A 19,294-nucleotide genomic window follows, 5' to 3' on the forward strand; every position below is an offset into this window, starting at 1 on the left:
GGGTTATATGACTGATATCAGGTTATCAAACAATTGAAAACTGAACTGTCTTGAGGTTAAATATTAGATTTATGGAAACAAGAATGGGATAGAAATTTATCACATGAAAATTAAACAAAAGCAATAGATAAGACTGCAGAATGAAATTAAACTTGCGTAATAATCGAATACTAATAATCAAGCGCAGCAGCGCTTTTTAACATTTGATAAACTAATTTAGCTGCCGTATCTGTGCCAAGATGATTTCTAAGATAACAAAATTTGAAAATATTCTTTCAATTGATGCATAACTTAGACATGAAAATAAAAAAATGTGTTAAAGACAGTCTTTTGATAAGCCTTCTTCCAGTGTTTTTCTTATTGCTGTCCCCCATGTGATAGAATTGTAAGTATAGCTTGAATTTATTCGGTGAAATATTAGCTACTAGCCTCATAAGAGCAACAATTTAAATTTAACAAAAATTTTGGGTCTTGAAGTCTTTTATCATCATGTGGGCGTAATCAGTGTTTGTGAGATTGTGTTCTGTTAGTCATGTGTACGTGCTACATAGTGGCCTCATTTTCTTTGGATATTTTCCTTTATTTATAATTAGTTTTTGAAAATTGAGAATGTAAAATAGAAAGTTCACTTGAAAATTTAAAGGAAAAAAGTCAAAATAGAATGCCCTATTCTGGGAGTGGTAGCCACTATAATCCATGCACTTGTGAAGCTTGCTTTTGCAATAGCTTTTCTATACTAGACAAGCGAGTAAGATGAAAAAAAGCTCTTCAGGTTTTGACCTCTTTCAATTGACCAGATTCATAAGGAATCTGTGGAATACATAGGATATACAATCACTGTATCTGTTTTACATAGATTTGAATAATTTAAAAATACCATTTATTGTTTGCCAACTTACTTTTCTATCACTGTTGAAGAATGCACAGCAATACATCTTTTTCATACATGGTATTTCCCTCCAAAACGCCAGGATCAAAAGTCGCTCTTGTTTGGCTTGTCACAAAATAGGAGATGTGCACCTTCTGGCTATATATTCTGCGGGTAATTATAGAAACTTCATAAACAGTTCACAAGTAAAAATTGATTATGTTCAGGAGTTGCCTAGAAGCATCAATGCCGAAATAAGCTCAAAATATAAAATTTGTTTACTTGAAAATATAAGAAAACCATGTTCCTTGAGAGCAACATTGCCATATAAAGGGTTACATTTCCATTATACAGGGTAATCCAAAAGTCACCCAACCTGTTACGAAATAATTTCTCAAATTATACTGATTGTAAATGCAGTTTTTTATAGACTGCAGCTCTAAATTGTTCAAGATTCAAAGGCGTTTTATTTTCCATGCACACTGATACTCTCAATGTCTTTTTGTTTGTTATATGATCAAAATGGTTTTTTTGGCAGAAGCAAAGGATTTTTAAGATTAGACAATTTTTTCAACTCATACATTTGAAGCCATTATTGAGGTGTTCAATAATAAATTCCCAAAGTTTTCTGTGCCCAATAAGACAATCTTCTGATTGTTATCCTGTTTATGAGAAACTGGAAATGTTGGAGAACACAGGTGAAGTGGGCATCTGTCTCATCTGAGCCATGCTGGCTCAGTAATGATGACCCAGCATGGAATATATGAACTAAAGGACAAAATTGTGAACTCACCTTCAAAGAGTGTTAGGAAGTGTTTGATGGTGTCACATATGGATATGTCATATAGGATTGCTTGCAGAACCCTGAAAAATTAGAGTTAACGCCTATCGTATTCGGGTTGTTCAGGAGGTGAAACATCCTGATCAGATCAAACATTTGAGTTATTGTCAATGACTAAGATCATTCCATTGATAATCTTGATTCTGTGTTTTGCCTAGATGAAGCCTGGTTCCATCTAACAGGTTGTGCCAAAACAGCAGAATTTGGTGCATCGAAAATCTCCACGTCTATCATCAAAAGAGCTTCTGCATTCAATCAAAATTAGTGTGTGGTGCGCTTACCCTGATAAAAGTGGCCAGAAACCTGACAAAAAGAATATGCACTTGCATTATCGCAAAAGGCTCACATTTTGGAACAAATTTTGTTTTTGTATCCATAATTGTTGTTTCATTCGAACTAAAATTTTTTAATTTATTTCTTGATAGTTAGTAAATAATATTTTAGAACAAGTTGCGTTATATATTTTATTTGGTGGTGTTTTGGAACACGATGTTATCTAGAAACAATGCCTGTAAACAGAAACTAAATAACTAATTATGATTAAAATAATTTGATCACACTCCAAAACCTTAATCTCAGAGACCCGTACTTGGTCTCAATGTATTTCAACAACATACAAAAATCACTGTCCTAGTATTAGAATTTCATCTACTCTGCTTGCTGTCATTCTCAGCAAAATAATTTTTTTTCTTTATCGCTAATTATTCATCAAGCTTATCTTCAAAGTTATACAGTATGACTTGCTAATAATGTATAATTCGTAATTATTTTCTCATAGCTATAACAGAAATAGAACCAGAATGGCTCACATCATTTGCACCTAACCAATGTGAATTTTCAACACCTTTAGAGGAACCTCAACCTTATTATGACATGAAAACTGATCAGATTATGTGCAGCATGACTTCAACATTTGGTAATTATATTATAAACCCGCACCAACAGGTTAAGCTATTTCATCATATTTCATTCATAATGTAAAATCTGATTCTTGATGCAAGTTCTCCAAGACTGTTATTAAATAATTAAAGCAGTTCTCAACCTTATGGCCAAATAAATCCTTTGATTTGTTACTGATGTCCTTTAGTGTGGTCTTGGAAAAATTAGGTAAAAGTAATTACAAAATTTTAAATTCATTAGAGAACTGAACTCCTGCACAAAAACGACTACTTGTGTCTGTGTTTCATTTTTTCCATCTGTATCACATAAATTCTGATGAAAAAAAAAATTGTTATATTACATTTCTAAATGAGATATATTTTATTGAAGGTCCCTGGAACTGGAAACTCCCTTGTGTGACCATGCCTATGCACCAAGGTCTTCTAAAATATACATGGTTTTGTTTCTTTCTTTTGGATGGGCAGATTTGCCCAACTTTAAAGCAATACAAAAAACATTTCCTGTCCCCAGCTTCTGTTATGTTAAAGCAGTGGGCAAGGTGAGTTAATTTTCCTTTTTATCTTAGGACTATTTTGCTTTGAACTATACTAAAATTGAACTAATTCAATGCTACAACACTTCATATCAGTAACGTGCATGTGCAAAAAACTATTATAAATGCCAGTGTGTGTGTATGCTACTTTTCTTTTTATAAGGCTAGAATCACTTGCATTGATTAGCATTTTTTTCTCTTAAGGATTTATGTGCATCAAAAGTTCTTTGATGAGATCTATAAATTCTTCATGAAATTTTCATAACTGAAGGGCATGGCAAATCCCAGGCGGCCATGACAACCGAAAAATCAGTGTCTTTCCACCTAAAATTTCCTACATTTTATAATTATTAAACAAGAGTCTAAGGATAACACATTTTCAGATTGCATGCCAACATGTCTATCAGCATAGAAACAAACCATTTTTTGACTATTTTTTTGTTATGGGTGGAAGAAAAAAATTGATTCTCTATCAAGAAATTTGCCAGAGATGCCCATTCTTTTTTTTTAAAGCATAATGAAACACACATACAAATGTCTTAATCTTCCAAATTAGTCATCTGGTTCCACCTATATTATGTATTGTACGGGCCGAAAAGAAACATCTCTGTTAGCAATATGCTATTTCTTCAACCATCTTTCCCATTTATGAAGCCATAGTTATGATTTATATGTATTTGGAAAATTTTAAGTTTACAAGACCAAAATCTCATTCTAGTATAAACATTATGTAAATACAATATTAAAACCACATCAGGCAAATTGCTTAACAAGGTGGATAGAAAAAGGAGAAAACAATAAAAATCGCCCATTAAATTATGGGTGTTAAATGCAGCTACCTAAAAAGCTAGAAAAAGTAACTAAACAACTAAAATATCTGCCCATAGAAATACGGTTGTCATTCTTTAGATGTGGATAGCTTCTAGATTACTCCCACCCATCTTATCATATTTCCTCTTGAAGGTGTCTATCGTAGGAGAATGCACAACATCAGAAGATAAGTTATTCCATACATTTACAACCTTGTTGGGGAAAAACTCTGACACGACAAACTGGAATTATCCCCGAGTCAAAACATTTGAAAGGCAGTGTAACAATATTTCATAATCCATCACATATCGATCCTCTAGTAAATCTTAAATACTTCAATCATATCTCCACGATGCCTACATTGTTCCAAAGAAAACATATTCATCAAATCGAGTCTTTCTTCATAGCTCAAGCCTTGCATACCCGCAAAATCATTTGATCTTTTTGTTGCACCAATTTCATTTTCTGCACAAGGGCTAATTATAATTAGATCAGGAGATTTACTATTTATTGCAGATTCCAAACGGTAGCTTTTTTTAATACTCACCAAGAGGTTTTTGCTAACCTCTCAATATGGGACTCCCTGCTGTAGCAATCTTTTTCGATGGTTATGTTGCCATTTCTGTTGTACCCCAGTGTCAGGAAAGTTTCTGACAAGGATGAACCAAGTATTGAACCTGCGACACCTAAACACCATCTGGTACTTTAGGTGAGTATTTTATTGACCTGGGCTACACTTAAGTCTATATTCTTCTGAAGATAGGGTTTCCAAAACCGTATGATGATGTACTCAAGACCAGGACGAACTAAGCCTTGGAAAAGCAGAGGGATGACTGGGGAAGAGACTTTTCAATAATCAAACCAAGCATTCCATTTGATTTTTCTCATCACAGTGGTACAATGTTCAAGGAACCTAAGCCGCTCGTCCATGAGAATTCTTGAATTGGTGAGCCAAGTTGTATCCAGAATAGTTTCCCCACTTGGGTTGTAAACTCTGAAGATCATGCTGCAATACTATTTAAGTTGGCTTGGAGCAGCTCAACTTAAATTTTACTGAACTGTTGCACAGGATATTTCATGACAGTAAGTTCATGCATAATAAATTAATCTCAGTGTAGAGAAAAGGTCTATAAAAGAGACTTATTGTGGTCCTTAAACAAACTGCTAGTAAGAAGACTCACAATTGTTTCACTGCATTATAAAAATTGCTTGTATCAGTTTTTTTCAAACACTCAATATAACGCCCATTTTCCGCGGAACGTACTAGATAATGAATGCCGGTGGTGACACATGAAATGAGGTTTTTACTGTTTTTGTAATCTAAAGTGTTGCATGAAAACATTTTTTCACAAAATTTATTATGCTTTTGCAGATTATTACCTCGGACTCGCTCCATGCTACAAGCCTTGATGAGTAAAGAAGTAGACTCAAAAGAAGCACTTCTCAAACAGTGGAAGAACAATCCTAAATGTATGTGGAAATTCATATAATAACTAATTATAACTTTTTACAAGTAAAGAACTAACCTCTCAGTATAAACCTAGAAAAAATTTTAAGGGTCAAAATCCAGTAATTAAATTAACTAGCTGGATAAAATAAGTAGATTTAACTGGTAAAAATCATGTTCATACAAATATTTTAAATTACCATTCAATGCAACGAAAAGACCAAATATATATATATACCATATTAAGTTCAATGAGTGAACACTACTTGAAATTTTTCAAATAATACTGCAATTATAAATGACCCAAAGAATTATTTATAATTTCCTTAAATGAAATAACAAATATTACCTCCGTTGAATAATTGTGTGGTCCTTCTGTAACTATTTAACAGCTCAAAAGTTTGAACTGCATAATTCATATTTTACCGCTGAACTTAAAAAAAAATACATGCCCGAATACCATTGGTTAGTTTTCCATTTTTAACGAATTGTTTCCATACATTCAAACTAATATGCAGATAATATTGAAAATTAAAAGCATTGCACTGCAGTAAAATAAATTTGAAATTATTCCTTTGTTTGATGAAATCTCAATTTCCTAGAACACTAAGAAATTTCCCTCCGCTAATTTTGATCAGTGATGGCCACCTAGTCCAAGGCTGGTGTTACACTAACCTTGAGCGTATCGGTTACAATGAAACGAATATAACCGATCAGCTCATTGGTTGCATTTGTCAAGTTTTGTAAAAGAACTTTCATAGTGTGGCTTAGGCCGGGATTACACTATAAAATTTTGATAAAAGTTCTTTTATCAAACTCGAAAAATGCAGCCAATAAGATTATTGGTTGCGTTTGCTATAATGCAACAGATGCGCTTATTGGTTGCATTTTTCAAGTTTTATAAAAGAACTTTTATCAAAATTTTATAGTGTAATACCGGCCTTAACAAAATTTCCCTTTTCCCCCACACATTCAAAACAAATGTGTTACCATCTATTGATGAAAATACTCGAAGTATTTAAATGATGCAAAATATTTACATTTCTCATTTGTTTGAACTCAAAATTTTCCCATAAACCTTAAGACTTCCCCTATTTTTTTTGAATTTTTTACATGCTTGCATCAGACACGTGGTTGAAAAAAATAGAATGCCCAAGCAAAATTTTTACATGCCTCAGGCAATAGATTTCTCCATCCCTGATTGGCTCCCTCTCCTGACAGATACATGAATATTTGAAATTTTTTTAAATAATGGAGTTGCTAATAAAGTTTGATTGATATGGTATTGTTTATAATAAAAAAATTGTGTTATGTAAAGCTTTCCAAAAGTCTGATAATCTGGTTTGAGCACAAGCCTTAATGTATGAATGTATAATTTATTCTCAGTGTGCTGCCACTGTTTAAATAATTGGCAAGCTCTAATTCTTTAGTTTTTAAAATACTCATGGTAATTTAATAAATTTCAGATATGCTGTCAGAGTTTTGTGACTGGCTTCCATCAGAGAAACACATGGATGTGTCTTGTAAATGGCCTCCTAAGTGAACTGGACTTGTGCGATGATCCCACATGTACATTGATGTAAAATAAATGTAATTATTATATTATCCAGATCACATGTACATCTCTCCAGAGACCATTAAAAAAATTATTTTTCCAATAATTCAAAATAATGGTTATGAATACACCAAGGTACATGGTCCAGAATGTTTTACCCACACTTTGAGACCCCTCTTCATCAACAAAGTAAACATTTAATAATTCATGATTATATACAGGGTGGTCAAAAAGTCTGGACCTGTTTTGAAAAAAGCTATTAAGATGATACAAATAGCTTAAAGCATTTGAAAGAGAAGTTTTCAAAGGTTTCTTTTACACAGGATTCCCAAGAAAATCTGATCGTTTCCCTGACCGAAACTCCAAAAAACAGTTAAAGTCTGTTACACCAAGTATGGCTTATAATGGCAATTTCAATAAAATAAGTGATCTGTGTATGCAGGAGATTGTGAAAAAGCTAATGCTGCAAAATACATCTGCTTATAACGCTTCATTATAATAATTTTTCCCCTGATTGCAAGCTTTCTTTTTAACAGACATCTACTGTATAATTCAAAATCTTAACCTTTCAATTTTTTTTTTCTTCCCTTCACAAACTCTTGCCAAGTATTTTACATTTTCCCTGACTTCAGATAATTCCAGATAATCAAACATACTAAAATTTTTCAAAATAACTGCAATTGCTTCAAATTAGTTAGTTTCACCTTTTATCTCCCCACCATAATCCAAGGATTATGTAAAATTCCTCGTTGATGAAAAAAAAAAATCATAAAAATGGTTCAACATTTTATTTGTTGACTAGTTTCAACATTAACACATGCATATGTCAATGCCTTTATAAAATGCATGATCCACATGATAATGAATTTGTAGCACTTTGTACCAAATATGGAAACAATCTCGACACGGTCACACTGTGGTGAATAATATATCAAACATGAAGGATTATGTAATGGAATTGCCCTGATAAAGAAATTACACAGATTGAGTTACCTGTACCAAATACTCGTATAAAAAAAGTCATGCTTTGATGATTACAGAAAATCTTACATTCAGCTGTCACAATACTACAAGAGAAAGAGATCTCAATCAAAAAATATATTGTGTACTACCTAAAAACTAAGTAATTTTGAAATCATATTATACCTTTCTAAATCAATTCAATTTCTCTAATTTGTTCTAGTGATATTGAAATCTAGAGATTTTTAAAAAAAAGCTGATTTCATTTCATGCCAGGAAAGGAAAAAAATAAAGTGTTCAGATCCTGCTCGCCTAACAAAACCAAAAGTTGGCAAATACAAGGGAGACATCCACATGCATTCAGATCCAGTATACAAGAAAAGTGTCCATTGAAGATTTCTTTCATTAACATTCATTCTGATTTTATGTGTTGACCGTTGCTATCTTTGTCTTCTTTTTTGCTCTTCTTGAGTGGGTTCGCTTTACACTCCTGATATAGGTTATTTAGATCAAAGGCACTTGTCACATTTTCCTGAAAGTTAAAAGCACTTATTAGACTGATGAGCAGAACTTCTGCACAAAAACTGATCATAACTTTCTATAAAGATTAGAATGGAACTAAGCAATATGAGGGAGATATCCACATGCATTTTGACCATCATTCATGTATCCCTTGCTTTAGGTGACTAATTGGTTCTGTAAAACTATCACAAAGTGAGGTGAATTTAACATCTGTAACATAGGGATATGGGAGTTTCTCCAGAAGGATAAAGAAAACCAACATCAAAAAAAGATTTTAGTGGACTAATTTCAAATTTCTGAATGAATCTCACAAATTTGTGTTTGTACAAAAGAGAATCATATTTTTTACTTTCTTCAATTGGATAATGAATGCATTGATGAGTGCGGATCTTTTCTCTCCTGGTACGATAAGCTGAAAACCTTTTTAATGAAATTGAGATTCAGCTAAGAGGTACACTTTTTAAAACGTTTATAGCAAAGGTGGAGAATTCTGTCACATAATTTTCTCTGAAATTTCAATGCCACTGTTGTGGTGTGTTACCAAAAATATATTAATTAGTGAGCTCTGATGAGCAAATTGGAACATTTCATCCACATTTAGCTCATCCTGCATCCTCAACTCCAACAGATTTTGTCATTTTAACTATGTCTTGTTTGCAAGCTCTTTTCAACATTAAAATCAAATGCTAGATAAAAATTTTCAGGGTACGATTTCTTAAAGTAACTTTTTAAAACTGTTGTAGCAAAAGAGATCGCATAAAGCAAGGGGTACCTGTGTAATTGAAAAATATTCACTTGAACTACGAGAATAACTAGTGTATTTTCCTGCAAGGAATAATTCATAGATTATAAACTGAGAAAACATTGGAATTTGTTGATGCAGATATCGTTGATGCTCAAACAAAAGTCGCTAAGTCCACCAAAAAACTTGATGCACTACTGCTGTTGATTAGGAACACCAATTAATTATTATATGAACCACAGACTAGTTATCTAAACATCAGTTCAGTTAACCTGCTGTAGGAGTTAGAAATTTTTAAAATAATATTTACTATTTCCCATAATGACTCAAAAGTTCAAATTGACAAAATTTCAAAACTGAACTTTTGCTTGAACGCCGATTATATACTGCTGATTTTTTTTCCTGAGCAGTTAGGATAGAAATAAATATTTTAAAAATAAATTTGTAAATAATTGTTTTCAAAAGATTTATAGATTACATATAAATATAAAAATCAAAATAATTTTTTAATACAAACTAGACAAGGAAAAACTTCAATTCCTTATTATTAATGAATGAAATTTTCACATGGATTATATGACAATGTTTTTTCTCAAAGTAGCAAAATTTGTAACTGCAAATTATATGTAGGAAAATATGGTAGTTTTTTGGACCCTAGGCTCATACTGTGGAAAAATTACAAAAGGCATAAATTCAATCTTTTTTCAATCTATATCTTCTTTCAAAAACTATTTCTCTCGCCTTCATAATGATGTTATTCCATAATGACCCGCCCATCCACAATGATATGCCATGTCTTTTTTTACCACGTTCATGTGACTAGTTAGATCCAGACCTAGTTCATAGCTTATTGAAAGCTTTTCTTTTGCCTCTCTCACAGAGAGGCGATTGAAATTAACTTCGCAGTGATATAATTTCTGAAAGCAATTTGAACACTAAAAATACACTAATCAAGCAATATTAAATATTTCTCTAGTTGCTGTGACATATATACAGAGAAAAAAATTACCTCAGAGAAGAAAAACTTCACCAGATGAGATCTACTGTCAACTGTGGGTCTTCGAATGACTTCTTTCCCATGTTTAAAGAGTATGGTGGTTGGCAGCTGCTTGCTCAATGCAGATGCATTGACATAATATCTGAAAAAATAAGTAACAATTTTTGTTACCCTCTGCATTTCATTGTTATGTATCAATACAAAAAGTTAATTGCTCAAATTTAAAATTGGCAAGATATATTTTATCAGATACCACAAAAGACCCACTTCTCTGCCATTTCTGGAAATCGAGTAACATCCAATTTTCCAAATTTGAAGTTATCCAGGTCACCGTACCTGAAAAATCAACAATGTAGAAATCTTTTATGAACAAAGTTAATTGCATTCCAATAATTCAATTTTGGCATCTTTTTTCTTTTATTCTCACAGTGTCAAAAAAACTTAAGACACAAGCAATATTCTTTATTTTTTTAGAAAAATACTACTACTCTGTAGTATGAGAATAAAATGACACACACATTTCATTATTCTTGCTTGAGTAGATGATTTCAAGTCATTTGAACACAAGGAAACATTAGGCACAGCTAACCTTATAAACAGAACTTTTTTTTTATTCAAAAATAATAAAATGACTTCACTTACTTCACTGACAGCTCGGCAAAAATGGGTGCAAAATTGACACATGTGGCATTCCATGCTGTGTAGAATGTCACCAACCAAATAACTCTGGTATCTTTTTGAAGTTCTTCCTGAAATCCATATGCAAATAGACAATATAACACTACAGACTCCATACTGATTATTTATTATATGGTTGAATTTTTTCTAAGTTAAGACTAACTCTTTTGGAGCAGGTATTCTGGTATCCAGGAAATTTAACAAACAAGTACGTTTTGGTTAATGTTACAAGACCTATAGTCAAACTCGCATCGCGAGAACCCAGGTTCAAACCCCACCATCGCCTTAGTGGTGGTTGGCTGAAATCGGTTTTCTGTGGTTCCCAACTTCAAGGCGCGAATGCGAGCTGATCTCCCCATTATTAAAGTCTCCCCACAGAGAGCAACAGGCCTTCAACAATGCAATTATTTGATCATTACACTTCACTTATAGTTAGAAAAATCGATGGCAGGTAGAAGCACTACACACAACAAGCATTACACAGAAACAAACTTCATGTCAGGTTTGCTACACATACACATTCCAACATATACCATTTCGTCAGAAGTTCCGCAAGGAATATGGACAAGGCACATGTCTGGTTCAGTGGTCAAATCTGTGTATTCTGAGCAGTCTACAGCTTCAACTACTCAGCAGAAAATTACAAAACTTTGAAAATAGATGAATGCAAAAGAAATTGAGAAAAAAATAGTTCAAACATTCATCACTAGAGTGTTTTCTATGAAAATTGTAGTGCACATGCTAATTTTTTAACAGACATGCAACAAAACTGTTCAAGCTTCAAGGCAGAGTATCTAAACCACACTTTCCACACAGAACCATTTCCAATCTCATTTCTTCACTAAAGAGTATGATATTGGGTACACAAGAATCTTTGCTATTAACCCCTTGAACTGCAATTTATTTTCATGCAGCCCTGCTCAGACATACAATTTCATGGCAAGCTGGACTCATCATTTCAGTTCAAGGTGTTAAAATACTTTAACTAAGACAATGATTAAATACCGAAAGCTTTGCAGAGATTTTTTATTCTTGAAAGGGTTTCGAAAATTCTCCCCATTTCTACATAAAGATGCTAAGAAAAATTTCATAACTTTGATCTCTTTAACTGATGCCATGGGGCAAAAATGTTTGTATGCTAATAGTGAGTTAATTACATTTATCTGAGTGAATATTTATCTAACAATGTACAGTTACACCTTGCTTACAAATTTTAGTGTTTTAAAAAACTTATCTTAAAATATTTGGCATTATCTGAAATGAATTAAATAGTTTCCACAAAACGCTATGAGGGAAGCCAAGTTTTGGCTAACCGAACATGATTCAACAACAAATTATCTTTGTTAGCTGAGGTATCACTATATATCAACTACATAAAAATAAACTTACCTCTAAGTTTGCACCAGTGAAGTAAACAACATTATCAGGCCCATCATAACTCGGTTCAGGTAAAAGTAACAAGTGAGCTAAAACAAGAATCACAAGTTTTAATGAATATATATATTTTTTTTCAATTAGAGATCTTTGTAGATTCAGAAATAAAAGATTTTAATGAATACATATATTTTTTATATATATATGAATATATAGAAAAAAATATTTTCTATATTTTTCTCTCTTTTTGAATTTCTTCTCTTTTGAATATAAAAGAGATTTTAATGAATACATATATTTTTTTCAATCAGAGATCTTTGCAGAGATTCAGATATAAAATTGACAAAAAAAAATCACTTACTTAAACACATTGCAGCATATATAAAGCCAAGTCTTGGATCCGAATAGAAATATAAGATAACATTGGCCATTTTGCTGTACATACATAATGAAGAGAGATATGGAACTATCCTAGTTGCACCTGGGGATAAAAGAATGCAACAAAGAAAGAATGTGTATCATTTTTCACTAAAACACAGAGAAGTAAATGATTAAAGCAGAGCTTGATAAACTGAAAAATAATTCAGGCACCAGCTGAATTTCTTAGAAGCCAAACCTGGTTTTTTTCCTAAGGAGAATGTTCCTAAACGATGCTTTGTCAACCTTTCTTAGAGCAAGGCTGGACAAATCTCAGGTCGCCATGGCGACTAAAAAATTGGTATTGGTGCCTAAAATTTTCTTTGTGTAGTTACAAAATTGCAGGCTGAGAGCAGCATAAAATGTTTGGAATTTATAACAGCATATCTGCCAACATGGAAGAGGGACACTATGCCCTGAAAAAAGTCAAAAGAAGCATTATTTTGGACTTTTTTCTTCGGGTAACAATTTTTTTTGGCTCCTAAAAAATTATTTGGGTACATAGATTTTTCAATTACATATAGAAAACAGTGCCAATACAGATTTTCTAGTTGCCATGGTGACCTGGGATTTTTCAAGCCCTGGGTTAAAGTATTAATTTGAAAAGACCTCACACATGTGAAATGTAAAAGTACTCAAACTTATTCCTCATATTTTAGGAAATTGAATGATTCTCCTACAAATTTACTGTGTTAGAGTCTTAGAATGTGGCTATTACATTAGTTCCCCGTAAAAAGCCAGATCTTAACCTATATACCTTCAAAATTATAAATTTTCAGCTCTTCTGGGAAAGTTCATTCTGATATACGAGTGCTTTGGATTATATAAGCATATTTACAGAGCAAAATATACTTGTTAACCAAGGCACTACTGCATTTGATTAAAATTCACTATTTTTAAGCCAGATTTAGATCGAGCACACATCAAATTGAACAAAAAGAGTTTAGAGATGTGACCCAAACTAACTGACCTGCACTGACTTCTAGTGGATATTGTTCATCATAGTGTGTTGCATAATGTTGCAGTTTGGTGTCAAAATTATCTGGGCTTTGCCAAGCCTAACCTACATTTTTGTTCTTGTTTGGTTTAGTTCCAATAGTACATGGTCAGCATGAATTTGGCATTAGTATGAATATCTAACAAACAGAGGTGGAGAAAATAAGTATGACACTGACATTTTTTCATCATAAGTGCCAACTTACCTTGTCTTCGAGTTCGGAGAACAATGATTATTGCCAGGAAAGTCAGAATTTCTGTTTCCCTCTGAAAAAAAATATTATTGATTAACAGGTTAGAATAATTTTGTCACATAGTTGAACCATTCAAAGCTTAATATAATCATAAAAATATACAGTAATAAGATTTTGATCATATATATGTTACTGCCAATTGCCTTGAATATTGACCCAGCATATGCCTGAATTTCGAACTTTGGCCAGCCAGTTCACAAAGTGGCCGGAAATTGATGGCAGAAAAGTCTGATGATGAAAAACATGATTTGGGGTCATCACCAAGTTGCCATATTTTTTCATGATAATTACGTCCATGTTAGCTATAGCAACCCATCAAACCACAGTCTCTATACTGTAAATTTTTTTCCTTCAAAATTTTTAACAAAAAAATCCAAATTTATTTTTTTTTTTTTCCTCTTGTCACATGAAACTAATCCAATACAGCTACTATATATAGCCATGTATCCCCCGTCGGAGAAAAAAAATATATGGCACCTACCGGACTGTTTTACATCAGTATGACTTTGGCCATGGATCATTTCTGAAAATTGGACTTTGTCCAAACCTCTCCATCATTTTGCAAATTTGACCAGGCTTTGGAAGTATCATATGTACCAGGGGTTCTCAAACTTTTTCCACCCGCAATGCCCTTTACCCAAATCAACACTTATCCATGGCTTCCCAGAGCAGTTTAACGAAGAAAATCTTCAAAAAGTGTTTGTTGGGAAGCCGCAGCTCACAGTTTGAGAACCTCTGATATATACAAATCAAACTTAAATTTAACAAATTTCCTTGATTTAAATTTTTTTTTCCAACAGATGTGATTTCATTTTGTGTCAAAAACAGAAGTGTGACCAGACAAGCAGCCTATTGCTGGTTGCCCCCATTATGTTTGGAAATGTTTCAGTAAAAAAACAAACTTTTTTTTAATATTGTACCATCCAATGCATATCTTCCAAATGTTAACAGGGGGAGAAGCGACTAAATGTAACTGAATTTTCACCGAAGTAGTCTTATTAAAGCTAGGAATCACTTTAGAGAAGTTCAAAAACCTTGATAATAACTCTGCTCACCTTTATTCCCTGTTCTTTAATCATAAGGAGAGATAGACTCGAAAGTCTGGGGGAGGGGCATAATGATGTCAATTTATATACGGGGTGATTATAAAAAAACTATCCCGACATATGGGCTAACTATCATACCATTCACAGAAACAATGAAATTTTGGCATAAGGTATTTTGAGGTACGCGCTCAAGAATGATATGGAAAACAACAGTGTCACTCTAACAGTTACGGTTACAGTGAGAAAATTTCAAAAATATCAAATGGCAACACCAAGTTTTTTGTATTGGAATGCGATCTCCATACTGAAAAACACTAAATAGCATTGGAATGGCACCTGTAGCACGAAAACCCCTGGAGATAGGCAAGGAAAAAGTAAAAAAGACTTTGCCGTGCACCAGAGCATTAATGTTCGTTTCATTCGTCCCTGATTAGTCCTCCACAAGGTCATGTGGAAAATTTGTGAAACACAATAAAATGCTTTATTTTATGCTGCTTCTCTGTCCTTATTGGTTGTCCTCACTTTTAGCCTATCTACCGCCAGTGATTTTCATGCTACAGTTGCCGTTTGAACGCTATTTAGGGTTTTTCACAATGGAGATCGCATTTCAATACAAAAAACTTGGTGTTGCCATTTGATATTTTCGAAATTTTCTCACTGTAACCGTAACTGTTAGAGTGACACTGTTGTTTTCCACATCATTCTTGAGTGCATACATCAAAATACCTTATGCCAAAATTTCATTCAGTTTCTGTGAATGGTATGATAGTTAGGGGCCCATATGTTGGGATAGTTTTTTTATAATCACCCTGCACATGCATATACATTAAATGTCAGCTCCACCTTTGATGTTGCTGGATTTGGAGTCGGGGGGGGGGATAGTCTTTCTTTCCCCCCCCCCCGATAACGAAATAATCTCTGATCATTAAAGCTAGTGAAACAGAGGAATGATTACTGAGTGCACCATTTTTGACAACTTTCTGAGGGGACTAAAGTTCATCCTAATGACTATAATAATCAATTTCTGTTTATTTGAAATGCTTTTTAAACATTGATAACCCATAATTTGTCAGCAAGAGATTACTTGTGAACAAGGCCGTCTTAAGAACATCAAGGGGCCTCGGGCCAAGTGATTTATACGAGGTTCCTACTTGATGAATTCTCAAAAATTTGAATCGGTTATAATTTTTTGTGAGGTCCCTCTTTTTTTGAGGTGCCCGGGTAGGCCCATGCATTAAGACGGCACTGCTTGTGGATCCTACAAAGGTGGTTGAAATTAAACTAACACTGATCAGACATATGAAGCGCTTGTTCTGGTGAACATATTTCATTGAAACTTGGTATGTAGGTTATATAAACCTTAGAGGAAAGCAAAGTGCAATAAAAAAGATAAACTTCTTGCCACCAAGTGAAGTTACTCTGCCACGAAGCTGAGCTGGAAAAGATCTCGGCAACAGGATAAGTCCAGTGGCAAAGTTCTGGTGTTCATTGCCACCAAGTGAAAAAGTAGTGTTTTTTTTATTGCAGTTTTCTCCCCTCTTCCCGCCATATAGCGTATCTACCAAAGTTTGAATGAAGTATGTCCGACAGAACTGATAATACATAGGTCTGAGTACACCTACTGGCTTCATTCAGACACCTCATTGGACATTTTTTCTATCAGAGAAATTTTGGCGTTTGTATATTTTCGTGAATATATGCACTATTCTCATAAAAACTCACAGAATTATTACACACAAAGTTAGTACAATATTTTATGAGGGTTACAAATCATTTGCAGGTTTTTTTATCATACAGGGTTCGTCAAAAATATTTTTCTCATTTAATTTTTGTCGGCCCCCCAAATACACTCTAGACTAAATTTTCCCAGGAAATGGTGGGTACCGATATAAGTATGTGTGTGTATATATGACCAAAATTTAAGAACGATTCTCTGTATTTTACTAGAAATTCAAGAAAATATCTGAGCTCCTAAGTGGACACAGACTTTTAATGTATGTCGAGATTGTAATGAGTCAAACAAGCAATCGTTATTCCTTTTAAGCGACAGGAGCATTTTGGAGCAACGCCTATTGCCCTTAAATGCCAGTCCACGGTCGTTGAACAATCAACCACAAATTTATGTCCCTCTCGGGACCCGAACCCGGAACTTAAATCATCTCGCAAATTAATTGAGCCTCTGTAATACAGCTAGAGCACAGTAAATGCATAGAAAGATAAGAATATCGACATGAAACTATTCATATGTTTATAATACACGAGAAGTATGAACTTGAACAAAAACAAAAAAACGGAGCTTACGAAATCGAGTTCGCATCCAGTGGATGGAAAGAGGTAAGTGCAAATAGGTCGAGTAAGTTTCGTGAACAAATACAGAGCTGCTAGGATAATATTTATAATGTAATGAGGATGAAGCAAGCTCTTCAGCTCTTTGTAGTTTAAAATCCCCATTTTTACTTCTATAGAGTGTTAATTACAGTTAAAATGAAACTTCATCAATTTAATATAGGTTGCTACAATAGTCACTATTTTTCAACTTCACTGGTGCCTGGATTTCAACATCAAGGTTGAATCTATCCGCAATTTGGGCTTTACTATGTTTATGCTGCCCATCAGGGTTGCCAGATCCTTAAAAGTAGCCAAAAAACAGCTCAGAATATTTAAACTTACGTCGCCATCTAGGAAACAATACGCGAACTGCACGTTTAGGTAATCTACCAGCGGCCGAAACTACACTGCGAGTTGTTAGCCGCGATCCAGCCCAGGTGTTTCTCAACCTGGGGGTCCCATGCTTCGGTCCTGCCATATTCCAGGAGAGGGGTGGGGGAGGGAGGGGTGTCACGAGTGAAAATTGCGTTCAAGAGGAACCATAACAAGCTGCTAAAAGGAGGCCACAAAAAACGGTAAAGAAACGGTAAGTGCGGGATCCGAAAACATGCCCTCCACATTCTGGAGCAGGGCCCCTAGGCGGGGACCTTTTGAGGGCTTCCAGACCAGACTTTCACGGGCACCTTTATGAGGAATTTTAGCGTGAAAAAACAAAAAAAAAAAAAAATGACGAGAATCACCCTAGTCCTCAGGCCTGGATCCCTGTCAGTCCCACCCATGTGAGGGGTCAAGCCCGAAAAACGCAGAACCCGGTGCAACAACACTTGTCCAACACCATCTATAGCAGAAGGCCTTCGCGCGAAGCTCGTGACGTTATTTTTTTTCCAAACCGAGCGCAACTCAGGTCTATCGCCATGGGCAATGTATAACCTTAGTGAGTTGTGCCGGAAGTTAATTGTGTGTATCAAAGAACCTAACACAGACCTAACAGACTTTCTAACAAACTGAGTTGCCACTGTGGTGGTCGACTCGCATCGCGGGGACCCGAAACCGATTATGACCCCGCTCTGACCCCATAGGACTCGGGTTCGAGCCCCACCGTCGCCACAGTGGTGGTCGGCTGAATTTGGTTTACTGTGGTTCCCAACTTCGAAGCGCAAATGCGAGCCGATCTCACCATTAAAAAGTCTCGCCACAAAGTATACAGTACAAGTATTCAGTCATTACAGTTCATTTCTAAAATATAGATGGCAGGACTGAAAAATTAAACTCAACACTAGGTATGCACTCAGACTGTTAGATACACACACTTACACTTCCGGCACAACTCACTAGGTAGCGAATTGCCCATGGCGATAGACGTGAGTTGTGCCATAGCCCACTAAACAATGTCTAGTCGGCCGTGGTTGTGCTCAGTTTGAAAAAAAAAAAAAACAGTTTGAGTTAGGTGTAGGAACGGGCCCACCAAGAAAAATCGGACTTGGGGGCCAGCGAAAGAAACCAGACTAGCGAACTTAACGCTGGATGTAGGGGCTATGGGGGAGAGCATGTCCCCACATCCTGGAGTGGGTCTACCAGGCTGGAATCTTTTGCGGGCCCCCGGTCAGACTTTCCACTGTCCCCTTCTGTAGTTAATTTATAGCGTGAAAAAAAAGCAAAAAACGATGAGAACTGTCCCGGGCCCCAAGGCTAGAGCCCTGTCAGCCCCCCCCCCCTTTGTAGTGGCTATGGAGGAGGGAATAGGCAGGAGGAGCAAAAAGTTATTCCCACACGGGCAGAGATTTTGTCTCGAACCGCTCCCGATAGATTACATTCTTGTTTCTGGTACAGTGTGTATTACGGTCCCAGGTCTTTTCTACTCTCCAAGTTTTCTCAAGCTTACGGGCCTAGTGGCGTGATGGTAAGATGCTCATCTGCTACAGTGAAGTTTGCCGGTAGGTCCCAGGTTTGAACAGGGTGAAGAATGTAGATAACAACGAGCGTGAGGCGAACGCAAAGAGATGGCGCCTTCATTGATCCAACTCGTT

General features: G+C 34.9%; 2 protein-coding genes across 2 annotated transcripts in view; one reads left to right on the forward strand and one right to left on the reverse strand.

Annotated features, from left to right (window-relative positions):
- The window catches only part of kz (putative ATP-dependent RNA helicase kurz), a 37,068-nt gene extending 30,013 nt beyond the window's left edge, over positions 1-7,055 (forward strand). The window contains exons 23-26 of the mRNA XM_089243743.1: positions 2,488-2,625; positions 2,979-3,147; positions 5,324-5,421; positions 6,865-7,055. Of these exons, the coding sequence (XP_089099869.1) occupies positions 2,488-2,625; positions 2,979-3,147; positions 5,324-5,421; positions 6,865-6,941 (482 nt within the window). The 3' untranslated portion in view covers positions 6,942-7,055. The remainder of the gene's footprint in view (positions 1-2,487; positions 2,626-2,978; positions 3,148-5,323; positions 5,422-6,864) is intronic.
- A 671-nt stretch (positions 7,056-7,726) lies between these two features.
- On the reverse strand, positions 7,727-17,543 carry LOC149089753 (thioredoxin-related transmembrane protein 2 homolog). The gene is made up of 8 exons (XM_089243850.1): positions 17,241-17,543; positions 13,846-13,906; positions 12,588-12,707; positions 12,242-12,318; positions 10,817-10,923; positions 10,442-10,510; positions 10,187-10,316; positions 7,727-8,445 (listed from the first exon to the last, which is right to left on the reverse strand). Exons 1-8 carry the CDS (start codon positions 17,388-17,390, stop codon positions 8,326-8,328), a joined length of 834 nt encoding a protein of 277 aa, XP_089099976.1. The 5' UTR covers positions 17,391-17,543; the 3' UTR covers positions 7,727-8,325.
- Positions 17,544-19,294: the final 1,751 nt, after the last annotated feature.

The sequence above is a fragment of the Pholcus phalangioides genome, unplaced genomic scaffold (assembly GCF_987345545.1).
Source record: "Pholcus phalangioides strain wild (caught in Gottingen) unplaced genomic scaffold, Ppha-v1.0 ptg000001l_1, whole genome shotgun sequence".
In the NCBI taxonomy this organism is placed as follows: Eukaryota; Metazoa; Arthropoda; class Arachnida; order Araneae; family Pholcidae; genus Pholcus; species Pholcus phalangioides.